General features: G+C 50.0%; 13 protein-coding genes across 18 annotated transcripts; 6 read left to right on the top strand and 7 right to left on the bottom strand.

The window, feature by feature from the left end:
* Positions 1-308: 308 nt before the first annotated feature.
* PV10_08639 (uncharacterized protein) lies at positions 309-2,194 on the bottom strand. The gene is made up of 6 exons (XM_016373683.1): positions 1,739-2,194; positions 1,510-1,620; positions 1,067-1,461; positions 909-1,017; positions 707-862; positions 309-657 (listed from the first exon to the last, which is right to left on the bottom strand). Exons 1-6 carry the CDS (start codon positions 2,012-2,014, stop codon positions 487-489), a joined length of 1,218 nt encoding a protein of 405 aa, XP_016220594.1. The 5' UTR covers positions 2,015-2,194; the 3' UTR covers positions 309-486.
* A 576-nt stretch (positions 2,195-2,770) lies between these two features.
* PV10_08640 lies at positions 2,771-6,093 on the top strand. Of its 2 annotated transcripts, XM_016373684.1 has the most exons (3): positions 2,771-3,167; positions 3,215-3,828; positions 3,875-6,093. In XM_016373684.1, the coding sequence occupies exons 1-3, from the start codon at positions 2,911-2,913 to the stop codon at positions 4,804-4,806; spliced, it is 1,803 nt and encodes a 600-aa protein (XP_016220595.1). In that variant the 5' UTR covers positions 2,771-2,910; the 3' UTR covers positions 4,807-6,093. The 2 variants fall into 2 exon arrangements, with proteins under 2 accessions (XP_016220595.1, XP_016220596.1); XM_016373685.1 differs by having other exon boundaries at positions 2,771-3,828.
* PV10_08641 (uncharacterized protein) lies at positions 5,012-7,244 on the bottom strand. Its single transcript, XM_016373686.1, has 5 exons — positions 6,698-7,244; positions 6,546-6,639; positions 6,237-6,479; positions 5,919-6,176; positions 5,012-5,768 (listed from the first exon to the last, which is right to left on the bottom strand). The coding sequence occupies exons 1-5, from the start codon at positions 6,971-6,973 to the stop codon at positions 5,047-5,049; spliced, it is 1,593 nt and encodes a 530-aa protein (XP_016220597.1). The 5' UTR covers positions 6,974-7,244; the 3' UTR covers positions 5,012-5,046.
* A 451-nt stretch (positions 7,245-7,695) lies between these two features.
* Positions 7,696-8,594, bottom strand: PV10_08642 (uncharacterized protein; the record flags this gene model as incomplete). The annotated part of the gene is made up of 2 exons (XM_016373687.1): positions 7,696-8,348; positions 8,411-8,594. The coding sequence occupies 2 exons, from the start codon at positions 8,592-8,594 to the stop codon at positions 7,696-7,698; spliced, it is 837 nt and encodes a 278-aa protein (XP_016220598.1).
* An 877-nt stretch (positions 8,595-9,471) lies between these two features.
* Positions 9,472-10,602, bottom strand: PV10_08643 (uncharacterized protein; the record flags this gene model as incomplete). Its single annotated transcript, XM_016373688.1, has 2 exons — positions 9,472-10,007; positions 10,467-10,602. The coding sequence occupies 2 exons, from the start codon at positions 10,600-10,602 to the stop codon at positions 9,472-9,474; spliced, it is 672 nt and encodes a 223-aa protein (XP_016220599.1).
* A 729-nt stretch (positions 10,603-11,331) lies between these two features.
* On the top strand, positions 11,332-11,646 carry PV10_08644 (uncharacterized protein; the record flags this gene model as incomplete). Its single annotated transcript, XM_016373689.1, has 2 exons — positions 11,332-11,370; positions 11,434-11,646. The coding sequence occupies 2 exons, from the start codon at positions 11,332-11,334 to the stop codon at positions 11,644-11,646; spliced, it is 252 nt and encodes an 83-aa protein (XP_016220600.1).
* PV10_08645 (uncharacterized protein) lies at positions 11,637-14,045 on the bottom strand. The gene has a single exon (XM_016373690.1). The coding sequence runs from the start codon at positions 13,700-13,702 to the stop codon at positions 11,822-11,824; it is 1,881 nt and encodes a 626-aa protein (XP_016220601.1). The 5' UTR covers positions 13,703-14,045; the 3' UTR covers positions 11,637-11,821.
* Positions 14,046-14,780: 735 nt separating this feature from the next.
* On the bottom strand, positions 14,781-17,010 carry PV10_08646 (uncharacterized protein). The gene has a single exon (XM_016373691.1). The coding sequence runs from the start codon at positions 16,726-16,728 to the stop codon at positions 14,818-14,820; it is 1,911 nt and encodes a 636-aa protein (XP_016220602.1). The 5' UTR covers positions 16,729-17,010; the 3' UTR covers positions 14,781-14,817.
* A 597-nt stretch (positions 17,011-17,607) lies between these two features.
* On the top strand, positions 17,608-19,499 carry PV10_08647 (uncharacterized protein; the record flags this gene model as incomplete). Its single annotated transcript, XM_016373692.1, has 3 exons — positions 17,608-18,791; positions 18,910-19,200; positions 19,250-19,499. 3 exons carry the CDS (start codon positions 17,608-17,610, stop codon positions 19,497-19,499), a joined length of 1,725 nt encoding a protein of 574 aa, XP_016220603.1.
* A 2-nt stretch (positions 19,500-19,501) lies between these two features.
* Positions 19,502-21,076, bottom strand: PV10_08648 (uncharacterized protein). The gene has a single exon (XM_016373693.1). The coding sequence runs from the start codon at positions 20,555-20,557 to the stop codon at positions 19,580-19,582; it is 978 nt and encodes a 325-aa protein (XP_016220604.1). The 5' UTR covers positions 20,558-21,076; the 3' UTR covers positions 19,502-19,579.
* Positions 21,041-22,124, top strand: PV10_08649 (the record flags this gene model as incomplete). Of its 4 annotated transcripts, XM_016373694.1 has the most annotated exons (4): positions 21,041-21,329; positions 21,385-21,511; positions 21,596-21,636; positions 21,696-22,124. In XM_016373694.1, 4 exons carry the CDS (start codon positions 21,041-21,043, stop codon positions 21,812-21,814), a joined length of 576 nt encoding a protein of 191 aa, XP_016220605.1. In that variant the 3' UTR covers positions 21,815-22,124. The 4 variants fall into 4 exon arrangements, with proteins under 4 accessions (XP_016220605.1, XP_016220607.1, XP_016220608.1 ...); XM_016373696.1 differs by having other exon boundaries at positions 21,385-21,636; XM_016373697.1 differs by having other exon boundaries at positions 21,041-21,636.
* An 86-nt stretch (positions 22,125-22,210) lies between these two features.
* PV10_08650 (uncharacterized protein) lies at positions 22,211-24,165 on the top strand. The gene has a single exon (XM_016373698.1). It carries the CDS (start codon positions 22,424-22,426, stop codon positions 22,979-22,981), a length of 558 nt encoding a protein of 185 aa, XP_016220609.1. The 5' UTR covers positions 22,211-22,423; the 3' UTR covers positions 22,982-24,165.
* An 809-nt stretch (positions 24,166-24,974) lies between these two features.
* On the top strand, positions 24,975-26,336 carry PV10_08651. 2 transcript variants are annotated; one of them, XM_016373699.1, is made up of 2 exons: positions 24,975-25,505; positions 25,567-26,336. In XM_016373699.1, exons 1-2 carry the CDS (start codon positions 25,307-25,309, stop codon positions 26,067-26,069), a joined length of 702 nt encoding a protein of 233 aa, XP_016220610.1. In that variant the 5' UTR covers positions 24,975-25,306; the 3' UTR covers positions 26,070-26,336. The 2 variants fall into 2 exon arrangements, with proteins under 2 accessions (XP_016220610.1, XP_016220611.1); XM_016373700.1 differs by having other exon boundaries at positions 24,975-26,336.
* The last annotated feature ends 285 nt before the right edge of the window (positions 26,337-26,621 follow it).

Raw genomic sequence — 26,621 nt, forward strand, 5'->3', positions numbered from 1 at the left:
AGTAGGGCGGTCACAAGAGGAAAATGACTCTTTTTGCGGGACGAAAAAAAAAGCTGCGGGCAGGGGAAAGGCTGGCGATAAGAGAAGCGGGGAGAGGAAAGAGGAGCTTATCTATTGGTCTGTCCCTGCATTTTTCACACGATCACTACTTCTTAAGCAACGACGTGGAGACGAGGGGACCTATAGGCTAGAGTTTAGTTAAGCCATCACAGGTGGCCAGCCGGGAGTCGCCCCCGGACCCCTACTTCTAGTTAAAGGGAACCCACTAAAATTTGCCCATGTAGGTAATCCTGCAGTCAAGCAGCAAATTTTCATCGTCATGTGCATTGCCATTGATCTACACAGGTAAAAACCATGTCTTGAGGACTAGTTGAATGGGTTTTCTGACATGTCATGGACAGCATCAAACCCACCTCTAGAGGCATCCAATTCAAGCCAATTGGTTGCCAGTAATGTGGTCTCTCCTAGGTGCCTAGAGGCCAACTCTCACTTCTTCGTCTCTAGCCATTCCCCAAACTTGTCCAGTCGACCGCTTTCTTCATCATCCTCATCTTCATCTAGGCCAATGCTCCTGTCGCTGGACTTTTTGTACTTCTCATTCCCTGTAGCAATTGAGGCGCTGAGCTGCCTCTCGTCGAACCACCGGCCGTCCATAACCTATTTTCAATTAGTTGCGCCCGTTCAATCCAAGATTCATGTAACTCACTCGGACACATGCTGCGGCGGCTGCGGCACTGGTGAAGCGAATACTGGCAATTCCTTCTTCTTCCTTGTCAAACAATACAACATTAGTCACTTCTCCCAATTTGGAACATTCTTCTCGGATATCTTCTTTGATCTCTAGCATTGCGGCTGGATCCTCCTACAACAGATCAGTATGACCTCTATGTCAATCTCGCTATACTTACCTCAAGTTCCTGCAAGGTAAACATGTGCTTTAACATGACAACCTTGTCCCATCGTGAACTTGTCTCTTGCAGTGTTCCAGGATCATCATCATCCCAGTCCGTCAGTTTGCTGCGACTGGTTAGCCCAGGCCCTGTTCGAGTGGGGACTCCATGCGTACTTCATCATCTTCTGCGTGCGTTTGATAATCTTCTTCTGGTCCTTCTTATTGGTCTTGACGGGAGCCTCTTGTTGACTCTTGTAAGAAAAGTCCGCAGCCTGGACCCTCATCTTGCCTGACGGGCCTTCCTGCCCCAGCCGAAAGTCGGTGTCATCCAGCATCTGAACCGCAAGATTGACAGACTCGGGTCTGAAATACACCACCAGCGCATCGCCTTTGAAGTCTCCTTTGTCATTTTCGTACATCTTGATCCGTGGTCGACCTGAATCAATCTCTTCTGCGATGACTCCACACTTGGAGAATGTAGAATTGATCTCGTCTTCATCGGCGTCTAGAGGAATCGAAGTTACGTACACCGCGGTGTTGACTCGGGCTTTCTTGGGCTTGCTGCCCGACTAGAATTCGGTAAGTACGAGTCCGCAAACGAGATCAAAGACACTAACCTCATCTCCGTTGGCCTGCTTCCTCTTCTTCTTAGGATTCGTGGTTGCATTCTCGTCCACACCTTCGACCTTGTAAATTTCGCCCTGTTGGTCCAGAAGTGACTGGTCCAGCTGTAGAAACAAAGACGATCCAGCGCGTTAGAATCTATCCTGACTGGCTACTCCATTGGACAAGAGCTTAAGGGTTGCAGAGGGCGAGGTAATATTCATGCATTGCGGTCAAGCCTACCACTGGTATCCACCGTCTTAATGCCGTATCCCATTCGAATTCGTTGCCCTCAGCCGTTTCGAGGATGAATTTGTCGTCGAGCGTGGAGAAGGAGACACGTTCGTCTGAATCAAACGCCGACGGCGACTGGGGAAACCCCGTCTGAATCCCTTCTTCAGGTCGCGTATCATCTGCCATTGTGACTGAGGTATGAATCTGGGACCTCAGGTGTGGATTGCTGACTGCTTTGAACTGCACACCGTCATAACCATGTGTTCCAGCCAACTTGGAAAACATGCCAAGCCATAACGCCAAGGATAGTTGTATGATCACATGACATCAGGATCTGCCTCACTAGCCTCATTTTTTTGGTGTTGAGGACTAGGTTCCATCGTCTTTTCTCAACTCAATCCTGCTTCTTAATGGTCAATCGAGATTCAGTCACCCTTTATATATATAAACCGCTCTGTTCTTCTTATAGGCAGACATAAAGGCGACGATATCGCAAGCAAACCCGCGAGACTTTGTAGGTACTTTTGGATCTCATGACCCATTCAACCACTGTTACAAGACTTCGCTTATTGGAAAAGCCTGCATTGTCACATGTGGTATGTCTGCAGAGTCGGGCTGAATGGCCCTCGTCACCTTTCCCGGCAGATTCGCCGGCATTACAGTATATCCCGTCGTGCCAGTTCCGTCGCCACCACGCGAAGTGGGGATAAGACAAGATTTTTATCTGATTGATCTAATCTAATCTTATTATTGGTTAGGTTGAACAAGCTTCCAAAGGTCCAGGCCGCATGTGGGCAAGCTAGAGTAAGCCTTCTTCAACTTCTATCCACACATGCTTGTCTGGCATTTCTTTCCCCCCACCCTCTCTAAGCGAATCAGATTCACTGGAGAAGTCGCTATAAGTGAATACATCTGATGAGAGGGGCCCGATTTCGGAAGCATTGCCCCAGAGGCTGATCTGGTGGACTTTCTCTCATGTAACGAAAACGAGACTCCAACAGAGACCCTGGTAGGATTTTGCTTCATACCAATGCAACATGATCCCACTCGTGTCCCAGCGACCTCCACAGGTTCGCACAGATATAAGGTCCAATGGGACCGCCATCTTTATCGCGCAGCTAGCTGCAATCTTTTGAAGTTATTCGTTGCCCAAGCTCTTGAATCTCTTCAAGCCTCCCAAAATGCCTACATTCTCCATCTCCAGGTTCCTACCGAATGCTCTTCGGTCCGTCCAGAGCACATCACCAGATCCAGCCAGTGATGTGGCAAATGAAAATGTCGCCGACAGTAAACCCAGCCCTGATGCAGATGTCGCTGCAGATGAGAAGGCCCAACAGGCCCTTGAGTTACCGGACGAAGATGCGCAACGAGGTGTTAGAATGGTGGAGGCCGTAACCCTGACATGGACCAAAACGTCTTTGATCTGGGTCTTTGTGAAGTACATAGCCTCCAACCTCCTACTCACCATTGCTGATCCTTGCTTAGCATGTGGCTACTGTACTTTGTCAATGCCTTTCAGTCATCGATTCTCAGTAACTTGACCCCATACGTGACGAGCAATTTCGAAGAACATTCCCTCCTCACTGTCATCTACATTGTGTCAAATTGTATGGCAGCCGCTACCTACATTCCCGTCGCCAAAATACTCGATCTCTGGGGACGAGCAGAAGGTTTCTTGATTATGGTCGCCTTTGCAACGCTAGGCTTGATCCTCATGGCATCTTGCAACAGCCTTTACACCTTTTGTGCGGCACAGGTCTTCTATACAATCGGTTTTGGAGGCATGACCTACTCCGTTGATGTCATCACTTCCGACGCTTCAAAGCTAAAGAATCGAGGGCTGGCATTTGCTTTCACCTCTTCCCCATATATCATTACGGCATTTGCTGGTCCAAAAGCTTCAGAAGGTTTTTACGACAACATCAGCTGGCGCTGGGGATTCGGTGCTTTCTCAATCATATTGCCATTCGTTGCAGCTCCCTTGTTCATCGTCCTCAAGTTGAATCTGCGGAAAGCAGAAAAGCAAGGGGTTTTGCTCAGGCGCAAGACTGATCGAACCATCGTACAGAGTATTTGGCACTACACGAAAGAATTCGATGGTAAGTGCTTCGTTTCTACATTCTAGATCACTAGCTCACTCAACAGCTCCTGGTGTTTTCTTGTTCGCAAGTGGCTTGGTTGTATTCCTGCTTCCATTTTCCCTAGCTGACGCGGCACCCAATGGATGGGCAACCGGATACATCATTGCCATGATTGTTGTCGGCTTTGTTGTGCTCGTGCTTTTTGGACTGTACGAAGCATACCTTGCCCCACAGCCATTCCTCACAGCCAGCCTACTCGCAAACCGGACCATCATTGGTGGCTGTCTCTTGTGTGGAACCTACCAGATCGGTTATTACTGTTGGGCCAGCTACTTTACCTCATTTCTTCAAGTGGTCAACGACCTGTCGATCTCTGAAGCTGGCTACGTGAGCAGCACATTTGATGTGGTTTCTGGGGTTCTTCTACTCGGTGTTGGCTTTGTCATCCGCAAAGTCGGTTACTTCCGATGGCTTTTGTTCATTGCCGTGCCACTATACATCTTTGGACAGGGGTTGATGATCTATTTCCGCCGTCCACACCAAAACATCGGCTTCCTTGTCATGTGTCAGATCTTCATCTCCATCGGTGGTAGTGTGATCATCATTTGCGAGCAGTTGGCAGTCCTGGCGGCGGCCGATCATCAACACGTTGCTGCAGTTCTTGCCTTGCTCTACGTCGTTGGTAACATTGGCGGGGCCATTGGCAATACAATTTCAGGCGCGATCTGGACAAATACCTTTGGCCAGGCACTGGCGAGATTTCTTCCCGAGGAGGAGCAAGCCAATCTGGAGGATATCTACAACAGTCTGGACGTCCAATTGAGCTATGAGTGGGGTTCTGCTGCAAGACTCGGCATTCAGGAAGCATACGCCTATGCACAACAGCGAATGTTGATCGCGGGCACCTGCATTATGGGTCTTGCCCTGGTCTGGGTGCTTCTGATCAAGAACATCAATCTCGCCAAGATTGATCAAGTCAAGGGCATGGTGTTCTAGAGAGATGTAGAGGGGACGATGGTCTGGATCAGTATTGAAGCAAGCCTTACCCGAATTTCACTCGAAATGTCAGTATAATAAGAAACAGCTTTTCAGATCATGAATACAAGCTCCAAGTTGAGCAGTCATGACAGGAGGCATGAATACCACGGAAGCTATAAGAGTAAGACAACTACTTCGCATCTCAGATGCTGTAGTGACGTGTAGGGCTTCTAAAGCGTGCAGTAATCCTCTCTGAGCTTAGAGAGTGTATCTGTAATCTGGGTGAAAGTCTCCAAGATCCTCAAAGGTCTTGCTTGACAACGGGTTGATCTCTCCGCGAGCCGCCCACTCCTGCCTAGTCTGCTCCCTCTTCCTATTCTCCCGGATGACGTGTCGGTATAGCCAATATGCTGTGCACATTGAAACTAGGTAGACCCCCAGGCTGAAGCCGTGTCCCAGAAAGAACCTTGGGGGGTGTCTGTAGACTTGAGAAGAAACCATACTGAGGCCTTGAATAACGATGCTCGACGCAGTGGTTGCGGTGGCCCGTTTCGTATAACCCCCGTGCAATGTGATGGTCCAAGCGACAGATATCACAAGACACGGGTAAGCACCGCCCGCAACAAAGCAGGAGCCAGCAACCAATGCGATCGTGTTCGTCGTAGAGAGAAGGATGATGAAGCCGGTAGCGGTGGTTCCGAGTAGCGCGATCACCATTGGTGCTCTTCGAGGCACCTTGTCAGAAAGGTAAGACAGACCGAAGAGACCAACAATGGCGAACGAGTAGGGGATAATAGTGATGAGTTGGGTCTGGAGACGACCGAAGCCAAATTCTCGAACAAAGGTAGGGAGGAAGACAGAAAAGGACCCGATCCCAACACCCTGAGCCCCTAAAATCATGGAGCCTGCGTAGATCTTCGGGTCTTTGAGAGCGAGAACAAACAGATGCCAGCGAGCCTTAGCGCCTTCGATGTTTTGTGCTAGCAGAAGACATGTCAGTACAATTCTGTCGTGTAAAATCAGGCAGGCCCGTTGCCTTCAAGCGGGGCCCCACGATGTATTGGTGCTCACACCCCTGCAACAAAGCCACAAACCGACCAAAATACTCGACACGGGGAGGCATAACTTACACAACTTGAACCTTGCCCGTATGATGTTACGTTCCCTTTGAGATCTGAACAGCCAGCTTCCTTCTCTAGCAACATCCTCGGGAAAGCCTTGGAATACCACCCAAACGACGATTCCGAAGCCGACTGTCATACAGCCTTCAACGATGAAAAGCCATTCCCAGGCGTTGAGTCCGTTCCTCCCCTCCATCGTAATACCAATGGCATAGGCGATGAGTCCGCTAAAAGCTCCTGCAATTGGAGTCATACAATACAAGAGTCCTGTCAAAGAATCAATGAGATAGTGAACATGGACGCCCGGAAACCTGGAACACCACGTACCGGCTCGGAGACCCATCTCGCTAGGCTTATACCACTGACTGGCAAATATCCAAGCAACGTTGACGAAGCACTCGCCCAATCCAATGCCGACTCGGATCACCATGATGGCTGCGTATGACTTGACCACTGCGAGCAATGCTGCCAGTGTGCCAAAAACGACCAAAGCAGTGCCTATGACGAATCGAGGTTTGATATATCGAAGGGCCAGTGCCGCAGGCAAGTCGAAAAGCATATAGCCAACATCTGGTCAAATCTGTCAGTACATACCCAGAGAAGCAAACCCAATATTTGCAAGACTGAGATACTCACAGAACATCATCACGCAGTTGTAGAACTGCTGAGGGGTGAAGTTCAACTCGTCCTGCATTCCTAGCACTCGAGCGTTCCCAATGGCTCCACGATCCTAGTTACACGTTTAGTGGGATGTCGGTCAAAGGACTAGGCGACAGACTTCAACTTACCAAATACGCGAAAAACAACCCAAGGGCAAGGCAAGGCATGATGACGAGATCCTGCTTTAGTACAACCTTCTTCTCCTCCTTGAGGAAGGTCGGGTCGTCGACGATCGACATGTCCACCTCCTGATTCGTGACGTCGGTGTGTTTGGTGGCATCTATGTGCGCAGCGGCAACAGGTTCCTTTTCGATATCAGTCATGGTGGCGCCCATCTTTGACTCTTTAGATGCTAAGGTTCTTTCTTCGACGAAAACTAGATGCTGGATTCTCGTGAGATTCATTGAAGAGTATTGGTGGTCTTATACCCTCGCACCGGCCGGCGAAGCAGAGCATGATTACCCCGAACATCAATGCCCCCTAGAAGTCGATGCGATCTCCGGAGACATGTTAGTTAGATCTCAATCTCATACCCCAGAGTTCTACCCCAGAGTATGTTGCCAAGAATAGACCCGAACTTCGCTCTGGGCAAATCTCAGGCCAAGTCCGTACCAATGCCCTTGGATCCAATTGTGGTCAGTCGAGGCTGGTCCAGCAATCCCCTCATCGGCATTGGCACTTATTTTCGGCCCTAAAGGCGGCGACCTAGGACGATTTTCGCTGACAACCTGAGTGAGTATAATTGTTGGCAAAGGGACACAAAAATCATTCAAGGCCGGGACTTTTCTTGGTGGTCTCGAGCACTTGGTTGACTCGCCGTTTCAGTCTGGGCATTACTTGGTTGAGGAGTTTGCCATACTCAGCTATGACCGACAGTCCCGCAAGTGTTGAATCTGTTGAATCACAACATTGGATCATATGTGGAAATTACGGGCCGCAAATACCAAGAAAGAAAAGCTTAATGAAATGCACTCCTACATTAACATGAACGTCTTAAGGAAGACCCCAACAATGTGACGGAGGTGGAAAATGTGGCAAAGCAGCAGAAGTCACTCGAAAAATGGTATAGGACTCTCTTGCAACTTTCCTGTGTTCTATGTGCGTTCTCTCTTCAACCTTATGGCACTTATTGATTGACACCCTGCAACCAAATCTGCTGCTCAATGCGGGTCGAGTAAGCCGACATGCCCATAATCCGCTGCATCTGCTTGTTGCTAACTGTCAAGACCTTGTCCGCTATGAAGAACCGAATGCCCTCGGAGCAAGGAGGAACAGTCAGGCCCCCCATATAAGTCCAGAAATTGTCAAATGAATCAACCTCATTCAGCGCTAGGTCGAGATCCTGGCTGACATTGGTTATCTGCTTCGTCTCATTGAAGCCAATATACCACGGCCACTGAGACACGAACGGGGAGTCCGTATCTCCAGCAGGATCGATGCGGAAGGCCAGGACACCGACATAGTTACTATCGGCGTCGGCATGCACGAAATGCATCTCCGCCATACTGCGTTTGCCGTTGACTGGGTGCTCGGCAGGAGTGTGTATGTGCCAGCCGACCATGTAGGCTGTGACCCCGTCGAACGTGATGCTGGGGAGTTCAGTCACGTTGTCTTTGTCATAATGAGGTGTGAACGCTGGGCCGTATCCCCAGTTGAAGTAGTTGCCCGAGACGTTCTGCGAATAGTTCCCGAACTCCGGTTTATGGACCGCGGAGAAGCCTTGAGTGGACGTCAGGCCGACGGGAGCTTGTTGAGTGCCGTTCTGGCAGAGGAAGTATTCTGTGCCGGTCGAATATCAGCATGGAGTTCTGACATACAACTCCAAGACGGAGATGACTTACTCGGATTGATATATCCCCAGTTTGAAGAGGCTTCATACGTCCAGTCGTTGGAGTCTCTGCCCGGATCCACTTCGGTGAATGGGACGTCTCGCCGCACATTCCGGTACACATAGTGGTTGGAGTGATCAGCGCATCCCAGTACACCTGTAGCCAAGGCACAGGCGAGGAAGATCTCGGAGAACATTTTTATTTTTCCTCAAGTACAGTATCTTCAACAAGGCGTCGAGAGAGCAGGATGGAGTGTAGAAGATATGGAACAACTATCTGTACTCTACTGGCTAATCATTATAGCGTACACGACCTAAGTTCTTGTATGTCCTCCCGTTCTACCATTCACTGCCTATTCGCCACCGGCTTCGTTGACTGTGACCTATAATTATCGCATCGAGGGATTGAGTTTGCTAATATCGAACGTGCATACAATTTGGTTCAGTATTGTGGCCATAGCTGTTGGTCGGTGCGCCGCTGAGTAAATCCAAATGATCGACTGAAACGGGCGGTCCAGGCATACGGGCTGGCTGGACGTTCTGGAACTTTATAACCTTCTAGAACTCTATAACGTTCTAGAACTCTATTCACCTCACAACTCCAATAGCAACATCGACTATCCACGACTAGTGGCCGATAGTATGACTTCTAATTGGAGTGTCCCGATAATAATAACAGGAGGTTCCATCATGTGAACCATGTCCCTCGTAGACAGCAATTGTGTTTTTGCAATGTTCCGATGCGAACCAGTCAGTGCCCAGCGCATCGACATCTCATACTGTCAAAGTCCAACGTTTTCCCAACGAGCTATCGTTTCATCAGTGTCTGCTCCGAGTGTCTTCTCACTCAAGCTCTAGATCTCGTTCAGATAGGACATAACCATCGATCAGGGCCACAACAGCTCGATGTTCCAGGTGATTAGAGATGTTGAACAACGTGGCTCGGTAGCATTAAACTTCAATTCCGGAGTCAGATCCAATTTCCTGGATCCCGACGAGGATAGGAAAATCCGGCCATGCGCCAGGATGTTTGGCTGCCGATTCCACCGCCTCACGATATTCATCATGGTCCATTTATTCGACCCTTTTAAGCCCTCGCCTTTCCGGGTGTCCCATAAGTGCCTCGAGCTCGTCAAAGTAGAAGAGTCGGCGACTGAGTAGCTCGCCGAGACATGCTTCCATCATTCGCCGACGTACTAAGAGTTCTTGGTATGCTTTGTCATCTATGAGGCTCTGATGAAAATTTTGAACCTCCTCGTTTGTGCTGTTCGTATGGGCAACACGAGCGACGTATTGCGTCTGATCCTGAGGTGTTGAGCCAAGGTGCACCGTATACGCTGCTGTGGCATTACTCTCTTGCTCCAGCCGGGCCTTCAGTGATCGATAGAGATCTGAATTGGGGAGATTGTGGGACAAAATCTCGTCAATCTGGCTCTTGACGCTGTCTAGCGCAGCTTGGAACCGATCAGTGTCCTCGTCCTCAACAGGGTCTGTACAACGTCGCCCGGGGGCGTTTTGGCATTCGATACACCGTTCGGAATCGTCTGAGAAGACACAGATCTTGCTCGTGGTTTGACGCTCAGAGCAGTTATTGATTGTGCGATGTTGTACTTGAGTGACAAGTTTAGCAAACAAATCTTCTTCGGGATTTCGTAGCTCAATATGAGTTGTAAGAGTTGTAGAGAGAGAAGAGAGCTCCCTCTGGTTGGAGATCTCTAGTGGTCTCCTGCCAAGCGCAAATAGAGCAAGGTGCGCCTCATGGCTTCATATCGTTGTCAAAGAAGCGTTGAAGTACTAGTAGATGAAGTAGATGTCAGAGAGGGGTCTGTGGTGTGAGTCATTAGTTTTCTCGTGTCAAAGCAATGACTGAACGAGGTAACTAAAAGGAGACTTGAAGTGAGTCGCTTTGAGGATGTAGGACTCTCATATGGATCGCCGTAATGTTTCGAACCGTCCTATACCAACTCTTCTATGCAACGATTGGTCTATCTGAGGTCCATAAATCTACACTCAGTTAGGTCTCTACTGCTGCGGCTATTCCAGAGGGGCAAATGATAATAGTATCATACCAATGGTCCTTTCGCAAGGTCCGGCAAGTCGCGACTGATGCTTGGACCCCACCGTAAACCCATTGCTGTGGTCATTAAGGTACCCGTCGCTACAGACCCACCGTTCAACAGCTAGGACATATTGAGCCTGTAACATTGACTTGGAAATCTATAAGAGCAAAGGTTTCAGAGACAGACGCTTTTTTCGTACTTCGTATGAGGATACCAGAGCCATTTGCGGCATGGTGGCCTAACTGGATGGAGTCCTTATCGCCAGGATATTCTCTCCGAGGTTCCAGCTCCCGGGGGCATTCCCGGTGAGGCCACGTTCTACTCCGTAGGCGCCCCCTCGGCCTACGTCAGATGCCCGAGAGCCTGTGACAGGCACGAGTAATAAGGCTCAGTTGCGCCCGGGGTGCTGGCTAACCGCAAAGGACAAAAGCTCCGATAGGGCCCAACAACTATTACCGTGGGCGGTATGGGCGCCATAAAGAAATCACGGTCGCTAATTGGTGAAGAGCATGCTCCCCTAACTGTGAGTCGCGACCCGTAGGTTCTAGAGATCTCATCTCCGACTAGCGAAGTGCTTGTTACTCAGAATGGTCATAGACCTGATCATACCACCACTGCACATGGAAATTTCTCAGCATGTGACAGTGTTGACCAAGGATTCTACGAATGTCCAAAGGACTTTTGTCTTGTGACCTCGGCATGTTGCAATGCACATATACTTCGCGAGACAACCCCCTTGATTGCAAGGAAAGCTAATCAGTAACAACCAACGACCAAAAAGCAACCCAATCAAGAATACCAACCAAATCATTCACCTGTCACTTTGTGGCACCAAAGTCAATCTACAAAACCTATCTATCACACAATACCAATAATGAAGGGCATTCACGTTCTTCACGCAGAAGAGACTTCGGTAAGTCATTGCTGAATGGTATCATAGAACGATGTTGGGCCGCGGCTTGCTAACTTTCATCAGCAGAAAGAAGCGCTCGAGCCTCGACCATTACCATCATCTGAGTCGACAGGAGCTCTGTTCTTGACCAACAACTCGAACTGTGGACAACTAGGGAACGAATACAACGAGCTAGACTTCGCTGGCCAGTTCTCATCATATAGCATCGAAAGTCCTGTTGAGTTGCTGCATGATGTTTGGGATGGTGTTTGGAAGAAAGTCACGCACATTTTATGAGTTTGGGATCAAATTGTACTATTTATACGTTGATATACCCCATACGTGCGCCATGAAATGCACGATCAGTCGCTAGTCTATTCTATTGAAGGATGTTGTACAAGTCCCCCCTCGGGACGCAACGCCATCGCCATGCAGCAGTATTCAAAATCATTAAGACCAACAGCGTAGACTGCTAGCCTCGTCGACCATGAGATCGGTTTGTCTTTGTTCTCGTAAGCTCAAGGCCAGCCACTGAAGTCGAGGTATAAACTCTGTCAATGTTGTAAGGGCTGGCATTGTATTGGGCAGCCTCTGGAATGCTCTCAGCACGCGATCTCGTGCGAGCCAATTGTGTTCGGGTAATTGTATCTGAGGTGGAATGTCTTGTCGCTCGAGACTTCAAAGACTCTCCGTCAGTGTCTTGTAAGACACCGTCAGCACCGACATTGCTGCCCCCCGTTGTGGTTCTGCTAAGATCGGGAGTCTCCTCTGCTTCAGCCTGCCTGATAGCATTGCCATTCTTGGCTCGTAATTGGTTCATAACGGCTTCGGCTTGCGCAGAATACAAGCATCGGGCACGGATTTGTGCTCCATATTTGTAGAAAATGAAAGGGAAGGGCACACATGCCAGGGCCAGGAAGGCAGGTACCGAACTAGCCCAATGAATTCCCAATGCACTATACATATCGGCGGTGAAAAGGGGGAATGCCGCACCAAACAGCGACCGAAGTACGGTGTTGGCTGCCAGGACGGATGCCGCGTAGATCGTGTAGGAGTCGATCAGATAGTTGGTGATGCCCAGGAAGACGATATTCAGCCCAAATCCAAAAGGTGCTCCAGCAAGGACTGGGGAGATCCAGTGGATAGAAGGAGAGTTGGTCCAAGCAAACCAGAACATGCCGATTGGAATGGCAAACGAGCCATAGAGGGTCGGTCGCAGTCTTGCCTCTGGGGGGGCAACTCCACCGTTCGCCTCGGCTGCGGCAATGTACCACTTGTTGGCCCATCCAATAAATACGATACCAATGATCATGCCGCCAGCAACTCCTAGAAATGGAAGACCCCCGATACCGGCCGACCAACCTCTAACTTGCTGGAAGACGATTGGATACGCCCCGAAAAGGAGATACAGAGTGCCGTAAACAATGGCAATGTAGATCGAAAGCAGGAGGACAATCGGCTCACGGAAGAGCAAGATCCATGGGCGAAGAAGAGCAGTGCTCAATACCGCGCCTAATGACGGAGTACCTTTCTCTTTATCGCCCTGCAATGCGTAGACCTTTCCGGTTTTTTGCGCGAGGATGGCGACTCTCTTTCGAAGAATAATGGGGCCATATGTCTCGGGGACGAAGACGGTGCCGAGAATCCAAAGGACACCTGAAAAGATTGTCAACAGGCCCATAACCCATCGCCAGCCCTCACTTTGTCCCAAGAAACCTGCAATCCAGGGCGAAAACGTGGGACCCATGGAAGGAGCAAGCGCAAAAATGCCCATGGCAAGGCCCCGTTGAGATGCAGGGAAAACATCAGCGATGACGCCTCCGGCATTGGTAAGAGGAGATGAACCAAAGGCTCCAGCGAAGAAACGGAGCACCAAGAGAGTTCCTATATTGTTGGCGGCGGCGCATCCCGCGTTGAACGCTGTGAATGCTCCGAAGCTGATGGTGAAAATGATTTGTCGGCCATAGATCTCGCTCAGTGGGGCAAAGATAAGTGGTCCAGTCGCGAAGCCCAGGACAAAAAGTGATATACCAGCAGTAATGAGTTGATTGCTCGCTCCTAGGTCGACTCGAAGTTCACGAATGGTGCCAGAGAAGGCAGAGGAGCAGAAGGCTGTGCACAGGGTTTCGAGAGCCACGATTCCAGTGACGAACCATCTCCGGCCCTGAGTCCAGGTGAAAGGATTGCCAGCGTCGTTAGGGATATATGTGACAATGTAAGGGTCTTCGGTCGTACCAGCTCCTTCGTACTCATGGGCGACGACTTCTTCTGTGACGCGAGCCTGGTCAAGAACCAGCCGGAACAGTGAAAGGGGCGGTGGTGGAGGGTCGAGTTTCTCGTCGTTGACTGCCATCTTTGAAGGAAAAGATGCTTTACGCGTAACATCAACTTTCTAGGAGTGTGTCGTGATAAAGACATAAAGTCCGTTGAGAAGAACTAGGCACAGGGCCCATGTTTTTATTGTCCACGTCGTTTGCAAAGTTAGATGAGGTTATGGGTCCGCACTTCAGGAGAGGCGACATCATCGGCATGGATACATGGCAACTGCCGGCGAACTCTTTTCCGGAAGTATAATAGTGCGTGCCGAGTGACACAAATCTGGACCTCCTGGGTAAACCACACTGTGCCGCAAAGCCGGATAAGAGAGGCTGCGCTCGGCCATGCCGATTGTTACTACTAATCTACGAGTGTGTTTTACACATGATCCAAACCTGCAACTCACGGAGATTTCTTTAACATGCTCTCGAGGCTGGTGGTCTGCCATCTGCCAATTCCACTTGGGTGGAGATGGTCAAGGATGGTGCACTTCGGGCCACAAATCGATCACATGCGCTCCTAGCCTGACTGATAAACCAAACACGCAAGTGACGTGTTCAATGTTGATCACTAAGAGTTTGCAGTTGGGCCGCAGTACTGGAACCTCCGAGGCTCGAGGCTCGAGGCTCGAGGCTTGCTCAAATCAAGACTTTTCATGGCAGTAAGTAACAGTCGTTGTGAGCGATTTACGCCGCGCATTGAACAAAGTAGGAAATTTTGGAAGAACGGCGATAAATCCATATCAGGACTAGCGTAGCCTGACTAACCTCGGCATAAAGCTTTGCGTCGGCCACTTCTTATCTTTGGAGCAAGGCTGTGGATATCCTCCTCCTATCAGATGGTTTTCATGATGGAGACCTGTTTAAGATCCACGTGTTCAGCTTGATAAGGGGGCAAACTTATAGCAGTATGAGAGGCGCATTGGTATGTTTACTACTGCACACTCGTACTCATGTGTCTGCATATGAGTGACACCAATTACCGACACTTTCCCGAAAGCAATGGTGGGTGCGTTGGTTGCTATCATCTTCTGACTAAGCATTCACAAACGACATCATTCAACAAATCGATGTTTACGTATATTCATGGAACGCAAAATTGGTATACGAAATACGAGGCAGTCATGTTGGTGACATGAAAAATCGTACAGGCCTATAGCATTGATCTCCTCTGGGTCTTGACTTCCTCGATGTCTGCCAGAAACCGCTCTGGTACCTCAATGACTTTATCACGAATATAATCCGCAAAGCCCTTGCCCAGAGCGTCCAAAAGGCGACAGCTGCTGACTCCTCGTCCGAGAGGCCCATAGATCACAAAATGGACTGCCCAGATGTTTGGAAATTCCATTCGTTCAACGAAGAAGTCGTCCCTCCAATCGTCACCGATCAGCTCTTGCATTCTGGATCTCGTCATGAAGCTTTGTAACCATGGATACTGGTCCGCCTTTCGCACAAACAATCCAAAGTTGATGTTGGCTCCTTTATCACCCGATCGGGCCAAACACACGTCCCCAAGCCGAGCTTTCTTGGTTGGTCCGAACGACGACAGATCGACGGGACTAGCAGTCTCGTAATTTTCTCTTGGTGCAAGTTTCTGGTATTTTGGAGGATGACCCGCATCTGCAGTCTCTGCAACCTGGCCATCTTTCGACAGAATTGCAACGCCTTCTTTGAGCTTGTCTTGAGGGTAAAGCGCCGGATAGAAGGCGAGGTAAGACCGTGGTAACGCCGTTCTTGTGTCCAACGACAGGTGGAACCCTGAAAAGTGATGCATCCCTATCTCGCTCCATGCTTTCAACAAGCCATACACCGCCATCTCGCTATCAGCTTGCACAAACACTCTCCCATATGTCGTGCTGGCGAACTGCGACCGTGGATTCTGTTCTGGAGTTCCCAAGACCTGGAAATCAAGCAATTGAAACTTGTCGATCAATCCCTTCTGGGTGAGTACAGTCCTCATTTGTGTTTCAAATAGCTGCCATTTTTCTGCCGTTGCGTATCCGGTAGCGTTGGTCAAGAGCTGTGCTTCATATCCACCGTGGTAGAAAATGGCCAGCTTGGTGGTTGGCGGAGGTGCATAGCCCTTAATGTTGGACAGCTTCACTCTGTTTTTCCCAACTTGTTCCACCTTGATCCCTGAGGTGTCAGCTGACACGTCGCTGTTGAGGTAGATGCCCCCCTGCAGCTCGTACAGGAATTGACATTTGATATTGTCTTCGTTGACCAGCCCTTTAGTATTTTCATGCTTGGTGATGACCGAAGTTCCATCTTCGGCAATCTCAGCAATGCCGTACGACAGGTCAACGAAGGTATCGAGTGGGTATTCATTAAACCCAGAGAAGTTGGACCCCGTTGCGTAAGCCGAGCATTCTATCAAATGGCCGGCCACCAACGCCCCAGCCAGGCGATCAAAATCTGTATCAGACCATTGATGCCAATACCAGGCTGCCCCGATAACAGGCGATGCATCAGCTACACGACCACAGATGATGACATCTGCGCCGAGCTCCAAGCCTCTGACAATGGCTCTTGCCCCTAGGTAAGCATTGGAGCTGACGATGGGCTTGCCTTTTGTGTCAAGAAGTGCTGCAGCGTTCTCTGCTAATGAAACTTTGTCGTTCTCACTGTCCAAGTGTGGAGGAAGTTTGCCTGTCTTCTCTAGCTCTGTCTTGACCTCTTCCATTAGATCGTCGCCATAGACATATGCAATCTTCAGGTCCAGTCCTTTCTCGTTAGCAAGCTTCTGCGTCTTTTGCGCCAGCCCCTTGGGGTTGAGGGCGCCGCCATTAATGATAATTTTGATGTTTTTGTTCTTGATGACATCAATTGTTTGCTCGAGACCATCCCAAGCCGTTGGCTCCCACCCATCATGCTGGCCCTTTGCCAGTTTCTCCGCATTTTCGGCAAGATTCATCTCCGCCAGGTAATCACCCGTAATAAAGTCGACAGGCCCATATGTTGCTTGACGGCGCATCTGATACCCAGGGTCCCCACGGGCCCCGGAGCAGTTAGCAATCCGGCATGGGCGCGTTGATGGCGGCGCTGCTGGTCCTGGGTCACCCATTTCGGATTACTGGTCGACCTGATTTGTTACTATGGATCTGCGTCCTCGCCTTATCTATGGCTCACGGTGCTTGCAAGATAGTATGCAGGATTTCGAGACAGGAGTGAGTTTGGAAAGTCCAAGAGTACATGATGCAGTCAAGACTCCCGTTAACTACATTCCCCGCGTGGCTAGGTTCGCATGACAAAAGTTCCCCGGGGTCTTCCCGAGGTAATCCAAATCGAAGCGAGTGACATCTTGGTCAACACCAAGGCTCAGACAGATTATCACCCAAACCGACCCGTTCTTTGTGCCTGGCTTTGGCAGCAGTCAGCCAAAATGTCTCGGTCTCGGATGTGCGGAGTGCATAACCGACTCGTGATCAATGACTGCGTGTGGTTGAGGTACGTAGATGCACAATTCCAGGCGAGACCAAAGACCCCTCGGCTCATGTCACATATGTTGACTCAGTCATGATGTGACCAATGATACGCCACAGACTCTTCCCGTCAGGATGTCATGCACTATCAATTACCCCACGCTGACTCTTCTGCCGTTACGACAATAGGGCGGTAGGAAATTGCCATGCAATTCGATGAGGAGGTTTTTAAGTTTCCGTTCTTGGACCGAGGTCTGTCTAGTGCGCTTTACACATTGGAGAATACCTACCTAGGTAGTGCTAATATTCAACGACCACGCAGAAGTAAATGCATTTGTAGAAGATCTCTGTGAAGCTGACCGTGACGAGAGATAGTTCCATTCCAATATTTCTTGCCCCTTAATACATCGGCCCCTTTGGACTACGTAGCCGACGATTTACAGCCAACGGTTCCCTAACCTGCGAAGATTCTGTGACAAGGGTATTGCGACCCTTCGTAGAGTGTCATATCAATCGTCAAGATGGGAAGCATTGGTGTCGCGGAATCGTACTCCATTCCCAAGGAATGCGAGAAACTTTTGACCACTGAACTACTAAAGAACCCCAAGATATCCAAAGACATTCCTAATGAGGCTGCTCAATATGCTTCCAAAATCAGCTTCACTGGTTCTGATCTACCATCTATCCCCATCAACTGGAGATTCGCCGAGTCTGCTGCATCCTTGAAAGCTTTTGAGGCATGCATCGTGGCTGCTCTCCTCAAACGCAAGTACAATACCGAGTTCGCTGGTGCGACCATCGATACCGATCATGCGCAACTCTTTTTCATGTCAACACTAGTCTGGTCCATCAAGAACGGAAGTGGTGAACCAATTACATATACCACGAACCCGGGAAAACTTGACGAGCTGATCCCCAACTATGACTTCCACAAGCAAAGTTCAAGTCTCTATCGCATTTGTGCCACCAACATCTACCGAACCAAGGATAACAGATTCTTCCACCTGCACGGGAGCATGAATCCCAATCCAACGTTGGAGAGCATTGGGTTTCCAGAAGACAGACCAGAACTCACCACCTGGGAGGCTGCTATGCAGCCTTTTATCGAAAAATTGGCCACCATCGAGTCCAAAGAAATTCAACGATTGGCGTCAGAGGAATACAAGCAAGCCGGCGTCATCGCTGAGACGGTTGACTCTTTCCGAGCGACCGAGCATGGCAAAGCTAATGCTCACGTCGGCCTCTTTGAGATTCATCCGGTATCCAATCCTAACCATAAACCATCGTGGTGGCCATCATCACCACAGACGTCGGCTCAACGCCCGCTTGCTGGTCTCAAGGTCGTCGATCTTACCCGCGTTATTGCAGCGCCGGCAATCACACGTGGGCTGGCAGAGTTGGGTGCTAGCGTAATGCGAGTGACATCCCCGAACCTTGTCGACTTCAGCCAGCTACACGTCGATTTGAGCTGGGGAAAGTGGCAATGTAGCATCGACTTAAAGAGCGAAGAGGGAAAGAAGAAGCTCAAAGAACTGATTCGAGATGCAGATGTGGTGGTTCAAGGCTATCGACCAGGCGTCCTCGATAAGTATGGATTCAGCCAAGATGCTATTATCGATCTGGTTAAAGATCGTGAACGCGGCATCGTCTCCGTACGTGAAAACTGCTATGGTTGGAACGGTCCTTGGTCCTATCGCTCAGGATGGTAAGTCTACGCCAATCTACTTTACGTCGGCTCCCCGTGCAAGTCATGGGTCGAGCAGAGCTAGAGGCCCTTTCGTTGTTGCATTGTTGAGTCAGGATGGATCTAACACACAGGCCAGGCAACAAATAAGTGATGCTTGCATCGGTATCTCGGCAGGATTCGGCAAGGCAATGGGACTGAAGGACAATGAAGCCGTGACACCTGTTTTCCCCAATAGCGATTACATGACCGGAATCGCCGGGGTGACAGGCATCTTGTCTGCATTGATGCAAATGGCCGAAAAGGGGGGTAGTTACAAGGTCGACGTGGCGCTAAACTACTACAACCAGTGGCTCGCCAACTCGGTGGGAGAGTATCCAGAGGAGGTATGGCAAGACGTGTGGAAACGGAACGGCAGTGAAGTATTCAGGTACGTTTCGTCGGAGCTGATTCTTACAATGACGTCTAATTTTTCCAAGGTCTTACCACAACATGCCTTACCTGATCCCACGATATATGTCCTACATTGCGAAGAACTCCAACCTCCTAGACCCCAAGTTTTTCGAGGACCGGGAGAGTAAGGCTATCGACTCGATCGTTAAAACAGTGAAACCGATTGTTCAATACAAGAATGATCAAGTGGTGCTGAAATACAATGTGGGAACTCGAGGAAATGGAAAGGATGCCGCAAAGTGGCCGGAGGATCTGATGACCGAGGTGGTCACATAGTTGTGCAGAGCTCTTGATGAATTCTAAGAATATGATGCTTCTATTCTGTTGCCTCTCTTGCCGCTGAAATTTTCGTTTCTTCAGCCCACGAGGACCGGAACCCAGCGCTCATCCTTGACAATCGAGAAATTCAAAGCAGTGGCTAACCCATACAGCATTTCTACCAAAGGCACGTCGATATTATGCTTCTGCGCAATTCGGAGTGTGTTCCCCAAGATTGCATCTACCTCAATGGGCCTTCCTGCCTTCACATCCATCAACATACTGGGATCTTTGCCTCCGGTCTTCGTCCGAGCCCGGTGGAATTTCATCCTCTCCTGGATGGACTCTTCGGTGATGTCGGTATAGCCCTCAGCCGCTGCGATCTGGCCAACTTGCCTCATCACTTTGACGATGATATCGTCGGCGACCTCGGAGGAGAGCAGGAAATTGGGCCCGTCACATCGGGTCAAAGCTGATATAGGGTTGAAGGCAAAATTAACGGAGAGTTTCAACCAGCGGCGGGCCTGAACATCATCGTACACTGGGGCATTTCCTCCGCCAGCTACCCACAGTTTCGACAGAGCATCAACTTTGGCTTTGGCCGAGGCTGGCGCGTTCGCAGGGTATGTTCCCAGGTCGATTCGTTCGTTTGGGCCCATCACCACGACGCCTGGTGCTACTTGTACGGTCGGTAGCCAGACGACGCCGGAAATGATGGTGTTGTTGGGATATCGCTGCAGATACTCTTCCTCAATGCCGATCCCATTCTGGGCGACCACGATGGAAGTCTCGGCGCCAACAGCTATCTCGATCTGGGTGCTGACGCCAGGGAAGGCCTTGCTGCAGACCAAAATGTAATCGAAGGGGCCATGAGAGTTGGCTTCTACCAAGTTGCGGACGGCAGTCGGCCTGTAATGAATGTTGCCGAAAAGCGCCGAACGAATGGTGATGCCGGCCTCGTTGACAGCTTCGTAGTTACTTCGACACGCTGTGACCACTTGGACACCGGCTTTGGACAAGATATATCCGTACACACATCCCACAGAACCCGTACCAAAGATCAGAGCCTTTGTCATATCGGGCAGTGTCTGCAGGATAACCCCAAGTGGTCATCAAGTGTGATAAGGCTATCTTGAGATCATCAGCGTGATGGATCCGACACTTCCTCGAGCTATGGCGATGATCCAAGCAGAGGCAGCGGAATCGTGATGAAGATGACACAATCAGGCACTCCGAATCCGCCGGAGTATTTCCGCAACGTTAATAGGTGGGATGAATTCGCTTAAGTCCGATCTAGATCTCGGGCCCTGACCACATGGCTAAAGTATCTTGACAATGTTCCAACACTAGAATAGCAATGTTCAATGCCATTGTGACACATTCTATATGCGCGCGAGCGTGGTTGGTTCCAGTAGTGAACAGCTGGTTGAAGCCCTCTTCGAGCGCCACAAAAAGTCTACAGTGAGGGAGTTCAGGGTCCTGCCAATCCTTTGGTGGGGAGGGGGGGTAGCGAGAGCATCGAACGAATAGCGCAGGTCGACGGCGGGTCCATCCCCACCATGGCCTTACCGAGGGCCTGGTATGTCCGAGGCGCTCATAGAAGAAAAAAGGTTCAAAAGGGCAAGCTCAGCTCGAGAGCCGCTTGGGAGCTATTCTGTGTGTATTCAAAGGCAATAACAAATATATCTCGGACAGATTCCGGCAACTCGTGGAGCAGACTGTTTGCCATGCCCTACCAGGGAGAGTGTAATTGCGGGGGCATCAAGGTCTCCATCGAAGATGAAGCAGCCGCAGAGAACAAGCCTATCTTCTGCCATTGCCTGAGCTGCAGACGCCAAAGCGGCGCTCGTGGGTTCACCTTTGCTTCAAAGATCGCCAAATATGAAGGCTAATCTGATGATAGTGGGTACATATGTCCTAGTGCTCCCGGAGGGCGACGTTACTGTCACCGGACCTCTCAAGGCATACTTGGACGACAAAACTGACTCTGGGACATCGCTCCATCGATGGTTTTGTGAAGTCTGCGGGTGGTGAGTTTCAGTTCCTTACATTTTTATCTGTTTGTTCTTTCGACCAAACGGCAGTCAAGATAGGGCTGAGTGAATCTTGAACAGTCCTGTAATGTCAACCTCGCCGCTATTTGCGGGAAAGAAGAGTAAGGCCGCCCTGGCTAGATTTCACCTTAAATCAACTGCTGACCCTGGGTCTCATTAGTTGTGAAACTTGGTCTGTTCGACAAGATTGAGAAACCTGTTGTAGAGGTCTACTGCAGGAACCGCCAGGAATGGGAACCGAAGCTTGATGGGGTGGTCTCTATCGAAGGTGCATCATGATGAGCGGCATAAGGGGATTTGCCCAGCGGTAGTAGTGCCCCTGAAGACGAAATTTTGATGTAGGCACGAAGGCTTGCCATACGCATGCCTTTCTAGCCAAAGTATTTTGTGCTATGAACTAAGGACACAGAACATGACGTCCACTGTAGTCGATTCCGCTGCTTACGAGGAGACAAAGCCAAGGAACATACCCCATACTCTATGCCCCAGGGATGGTCTCGTCCTCGTGCGTGATTTCGGCTGATGTAGGGACCCTCGGGGCTGGCCATTCAGGTGGTGGTCTGATCATACCCATCACATGACCTCCACAATTCCACTGCAGGATCGGCTACGGTACACGGGTATTGTGGCTCGTGTCAAGAGCTTGATTGTTTGACCATTTGCACCAGTGTCAGGCTTTACTGCTGACTATTGTGGTCAGTGTCCACATTATGGTCAGTTGCCAACCCCGTAAGTTCTTTGCTTCGTGCCCAGGTGAGAGTATAAGTAAGCTGCTGCCGCATCCCCATCGTATTGCACATCGTCATCAAGCTAAGCAAAGATTCACACAATACCTATACCACAGCATCACTGCATATTCAATCACCCAGACACAACCATAAAGCCAAAATGAGAAGACACAGCTCTGGTAACCTCACAGACTACCCCGAAACTCCAGAGACTCATTCATCATGGCTATCCTTCCTCAAAAAAAGCGGAGAACAAGATCAAGTCAACAAACGGCACTCTCACATGGGAGGTATCATATCCTCCATTCGACATGGTCTTGCCCATGAACATGAGCGTCTCCCTGAGAAATCTGGCGCCGCGACGACCTACCCAGACACCAACAGTTCCGAAGGATCCAGTCCCCGGGAACAAGTGGCCTGGAATGACGAAGAATCCATCAGTCCTGCCATTGAAGCACGCAGAATGTCCGAGAACAACGAGAACAACATGGGCGAGAAATCACATCAGGCGCCGTCCGCCTGGGGCTGGCCTGGATTAGGGTCGTGGCCAGAGCGCGAAAGGCCACGGACAAAGGTTGGAAAGATGAGCGAGAAAGAGCGAACCTTGGGCCTGGAGCCGAGACTCGAGGCTGCTACGCTGGAAGCCATTGATATGGCAGCAGAAACAGACACTTTTGGCTGGCCTGGCCTTGGTTATTGGCCCGAATCTAGGAAGTAGGGACTGCAAGGCGCTGTTCGTCTATCCACATTATATTGACGAGGCACCATCATCAGTCTCCTGTTTCTGGAGCATTTAAATGCCCGCTCTTCTCAGATGCTTCTCAACCTCTCACATTTGACCCAGCGGACGGATCATTTTTCTTCAGGTTGATCTATTTCCAAGGAGCAAGATTGCCACATACAGCATTTTACTCCACCAAACAACAACGGCAGGACTTGTCCACCAAAGTTCACAAGGGTCCCGCTTGATTGCCTCGACGCCGCAACCAGAGTCTTCGAGATACCCTCGGCATCGGTGTCTGCGGTCATGCAGCCCTGGTAATGGCAGACCGAATCAGAATGGATCGCGTCAAGGCTCTTCGACGTGAAGTCATTCTAGCAGTCGATTCAAGGTCGCTTTACACGCTCCACAGACGGGGAGTCGAGCTGGACAACAATGATCCTAGACCCAATACCAACGGGCAGTGCGGATAGTTCAAGGGTCGACTTTTCAACGTCACGAACCATATCAGCCACGGTCGTGGAGGGATTCGAGAGAACAAGAGAGACTGACTGTTTACCAAACTAGCAGTTGGCTCCAGTTGTAGTTAGATAGGTGCCGTTGGGCGCCATACTCTCCCGTATCGTATACGTTATGAAGGTTTACGTGAGGGTGGGCAGGATCTCTATAAATAGGATCACATCGTTGAAAGGTCGAGATTTAGTGACGAGATATTGCTGAGATATTGCTCTTTCCAATCTCAGAAGATATCACATGTATTTCACATACTCGAGATGATCTTTTATGACTGGTTAATTCTCCGACATTCCACAACAGATACTTGTCGGTAATGTTTTCACAAAGACCTCAATCCATTTCCGACAAATCGAGCATTTCCATGTCTCAATCACGAACATAACCTGCCCAAACTTGCCTAAATCCTAAGCACTCATAGAGCAGTCCGTAGGTCATGGGGTTGCTAATGGTATCAATCACATAGTGTCATTTGTTGACTGTGATTCGCTCAATCGGCTCTCCGTGCTTACTTTGCCATCTCCTGCGAGATACTGTACATCGATATCTGGTAACCGACTACCGCTTTCCCATGCTACCCAACAGAGACCAATCACGATTTAGAAGGTGGAAACCGAGCTCTTGGGTTTCCAAACATGAAATACTCGATGATAGGGGTGGAATGAGGCGTTTCTGAAAATGCTGAAGATGGCATACACATCTTCGATCTCGACGACCTGGTCTGATGCTCGAGAACATGGGAATGAAAACCAAACTATTGCAATCGACCCTGTGATCATCAGGGGTAAAATTTCAGATTTGCCAACCGAATCAATTGACGCATCCGGCTGTATTATCCAGTAAAACTGCCGTGGTCAGTGGTATCATCAATTGATGTGTGTGTTCTTTTTGGAAGCACACCTGATGCCGGCGCAATTTAGGTACAACACGAGAAGGTTGGTAATTTACAACACCACATTCTCAAGACGATGTGTCAGTCAGGACATGATCGCTTTGGTGACTTGATGCGCGACGTCATTAATTTAGCGACGAGATATGATGTGCCCATAGTTTCACATCGACGATCAGGACGACCTTGAGTACATGGTCGGTACACCTCGTATACTAAACAGGCTGTTTGGCACTGGGTGGGAGCGCGGGCGGGATACACAGAACTACTTGGCGGTTGAAACGGAACCCCAAATTGTTGGCATTACGGCACGATTACCTTCGTGATTTAGCCCCTGGAGGGTGCGAACATGGGCGGTCTGGGGTGATGTGTCTCCCAGCTCGGGCCTAGCCAAGTGCCCAGGTGGCGTGTTGCGGCTTTTCTTTACATAGTCTGAACCGCGAAAAACCTCGGCGGCCACCGAGCGCCTAAGGAAAGCCTCGAGCTCTAGCCTGCCCCCAGATACGGGAGGCCGTCTCGGGCTACTTACACCGAGTCAGCTGTGCGTAAACTACCTGTCAGTATCAACAGTAAACGCCCCCTTTCAGCCCGGTTTAGGTTAGGGTCAGCTGGCCCCCCGGCGGTCTTGCGCCCACGACCATCACCAGACCCATCCAGAAGTTTCACCCATTACCGATGTCCCATTGTTCGGCGGAGGCAGGAACATCAGCGGAGCGGAGACAGGCCTTGTCGTCCCAAAATGGACAGGAGTGTAGTCATACTCTCTATTCGCGCACAAGTGTGCCACGAAGGTGAAATCCATAAATTGGAAGGGAAGACGCGGCCAAACAGAACCATGAATCATCATCACTCAGCCAATACAAACAGCACCCTCACAACCAATACCATCTATCCTCTATAACAACTCAACAAGCCTCATCATGGTGCAGTACGACCCATTTGCTCCATTAATGGTTAACACCGAACTCCCAACGCGGAGTAAGAGTACCTCTGGCGGGACAACTCCCAGCCTTGTCGATAGCCCGATCACAATTGAAGGGGCTGATCTCTTCAACATCGGCGGACGACAAAGCAGTCCCAGCACACCACATTCACGAAAAGAAGGATCACCACATCAAGGTAAGCCCGAGAAATTCACAGATTTATCCAATGAGGACCGAGACTGACTCCGCTCGATTAGATGGCTCCCATCATCCAGTCAATCCGCATTTAAGGAGACTATCCAGCAGCCACGCACCATATGAGCACTACTGCTCCAGCTGCCACATGCGTCGGCCTTCTCAAGAGCTCCTCTCAATCACAACAGACACAGTCGATGACTTTTGTCCGGATATAGCGATGCCGAAATGCCAACGGCCTGCTATGCATCACACACGAAGACATTCTGGTCTCTGCCCTGAAAACTTGGTGGCACAAGAGTTCTCGGATGGGACGCACTCGCCAACACAGATGACGGTCAAGCCTAGAGCGTGCCGACACAACTCGTCCGGCTACCACCACGACTGCCACTGCGAAAGTGTCAAACCCGTGGACAATCTGAGTGCCCGGTACGGCATTGACGATCACTCTGGTCCAATCAAGGTGCGAAGGCAAAGCACCGAACAAGAAGCCATGGACCAAGTCAGTGAGATCATGCACGAGGAGATGCTGGCTGACATGGAAGCCAGACAGTCCCGGCTCTGAACATAGGATATGCAGCATGATGTCACGTCACGGATTATTTATGAATTGGATCATTGGGATGTCTTTTACAGACACTATAGCAACAGTCTCGGATTGGAGTTATGAATTGGACTCTGGGCGGCGGATCGATCCCATGGGACTGGCTTGTGTCAATTGATGAGTAGCGAAATAGCACAACTACTTACTTGTGCGAGACTGGGCCCTGTGCTGGTTAGCCAGGAGCCCCAGGCCACGCGATGAGAAAAGAATATATTGCTTCAAGCTTTATCTACAGTAATCAAACATGGCTCGGTATCTCGAGCATCTTGTAACTGTCACTGGAACGAAATAATGCTCCTGCTATCTATTCAGACGCCTTGTACATGAGAATCGCCGTGAGAAATCGTGTGTGATCTGATTTTGCCAATGATAGTACACCCTCTTGGTGCACTGCTGAACGTCGATCATCACTCAATCAACATTGCGTGTCCAATGCGCACGGAGGATGTGTTCTAGACCCAACGTTGGCCAGCTCCCCCTGTCCACCTCTGGGCCAATCAACTATTTCTGCCG

This window comes from Exophiala mesophila (genome assembly GCF_000836275.1).
Source record: "Exophiala mesophila strain CBS 40295 unplaced genomic scaffold supercont1.6, whole genome shotgun sequence".
Classification (NCBI taxonomy): Eukaryota; Fungi; Ascomycota; class Eurotiomycetes; order Chaetothyriales; family Herpotrichiellaceae; genus Exophiala; species Exophiala mesophila.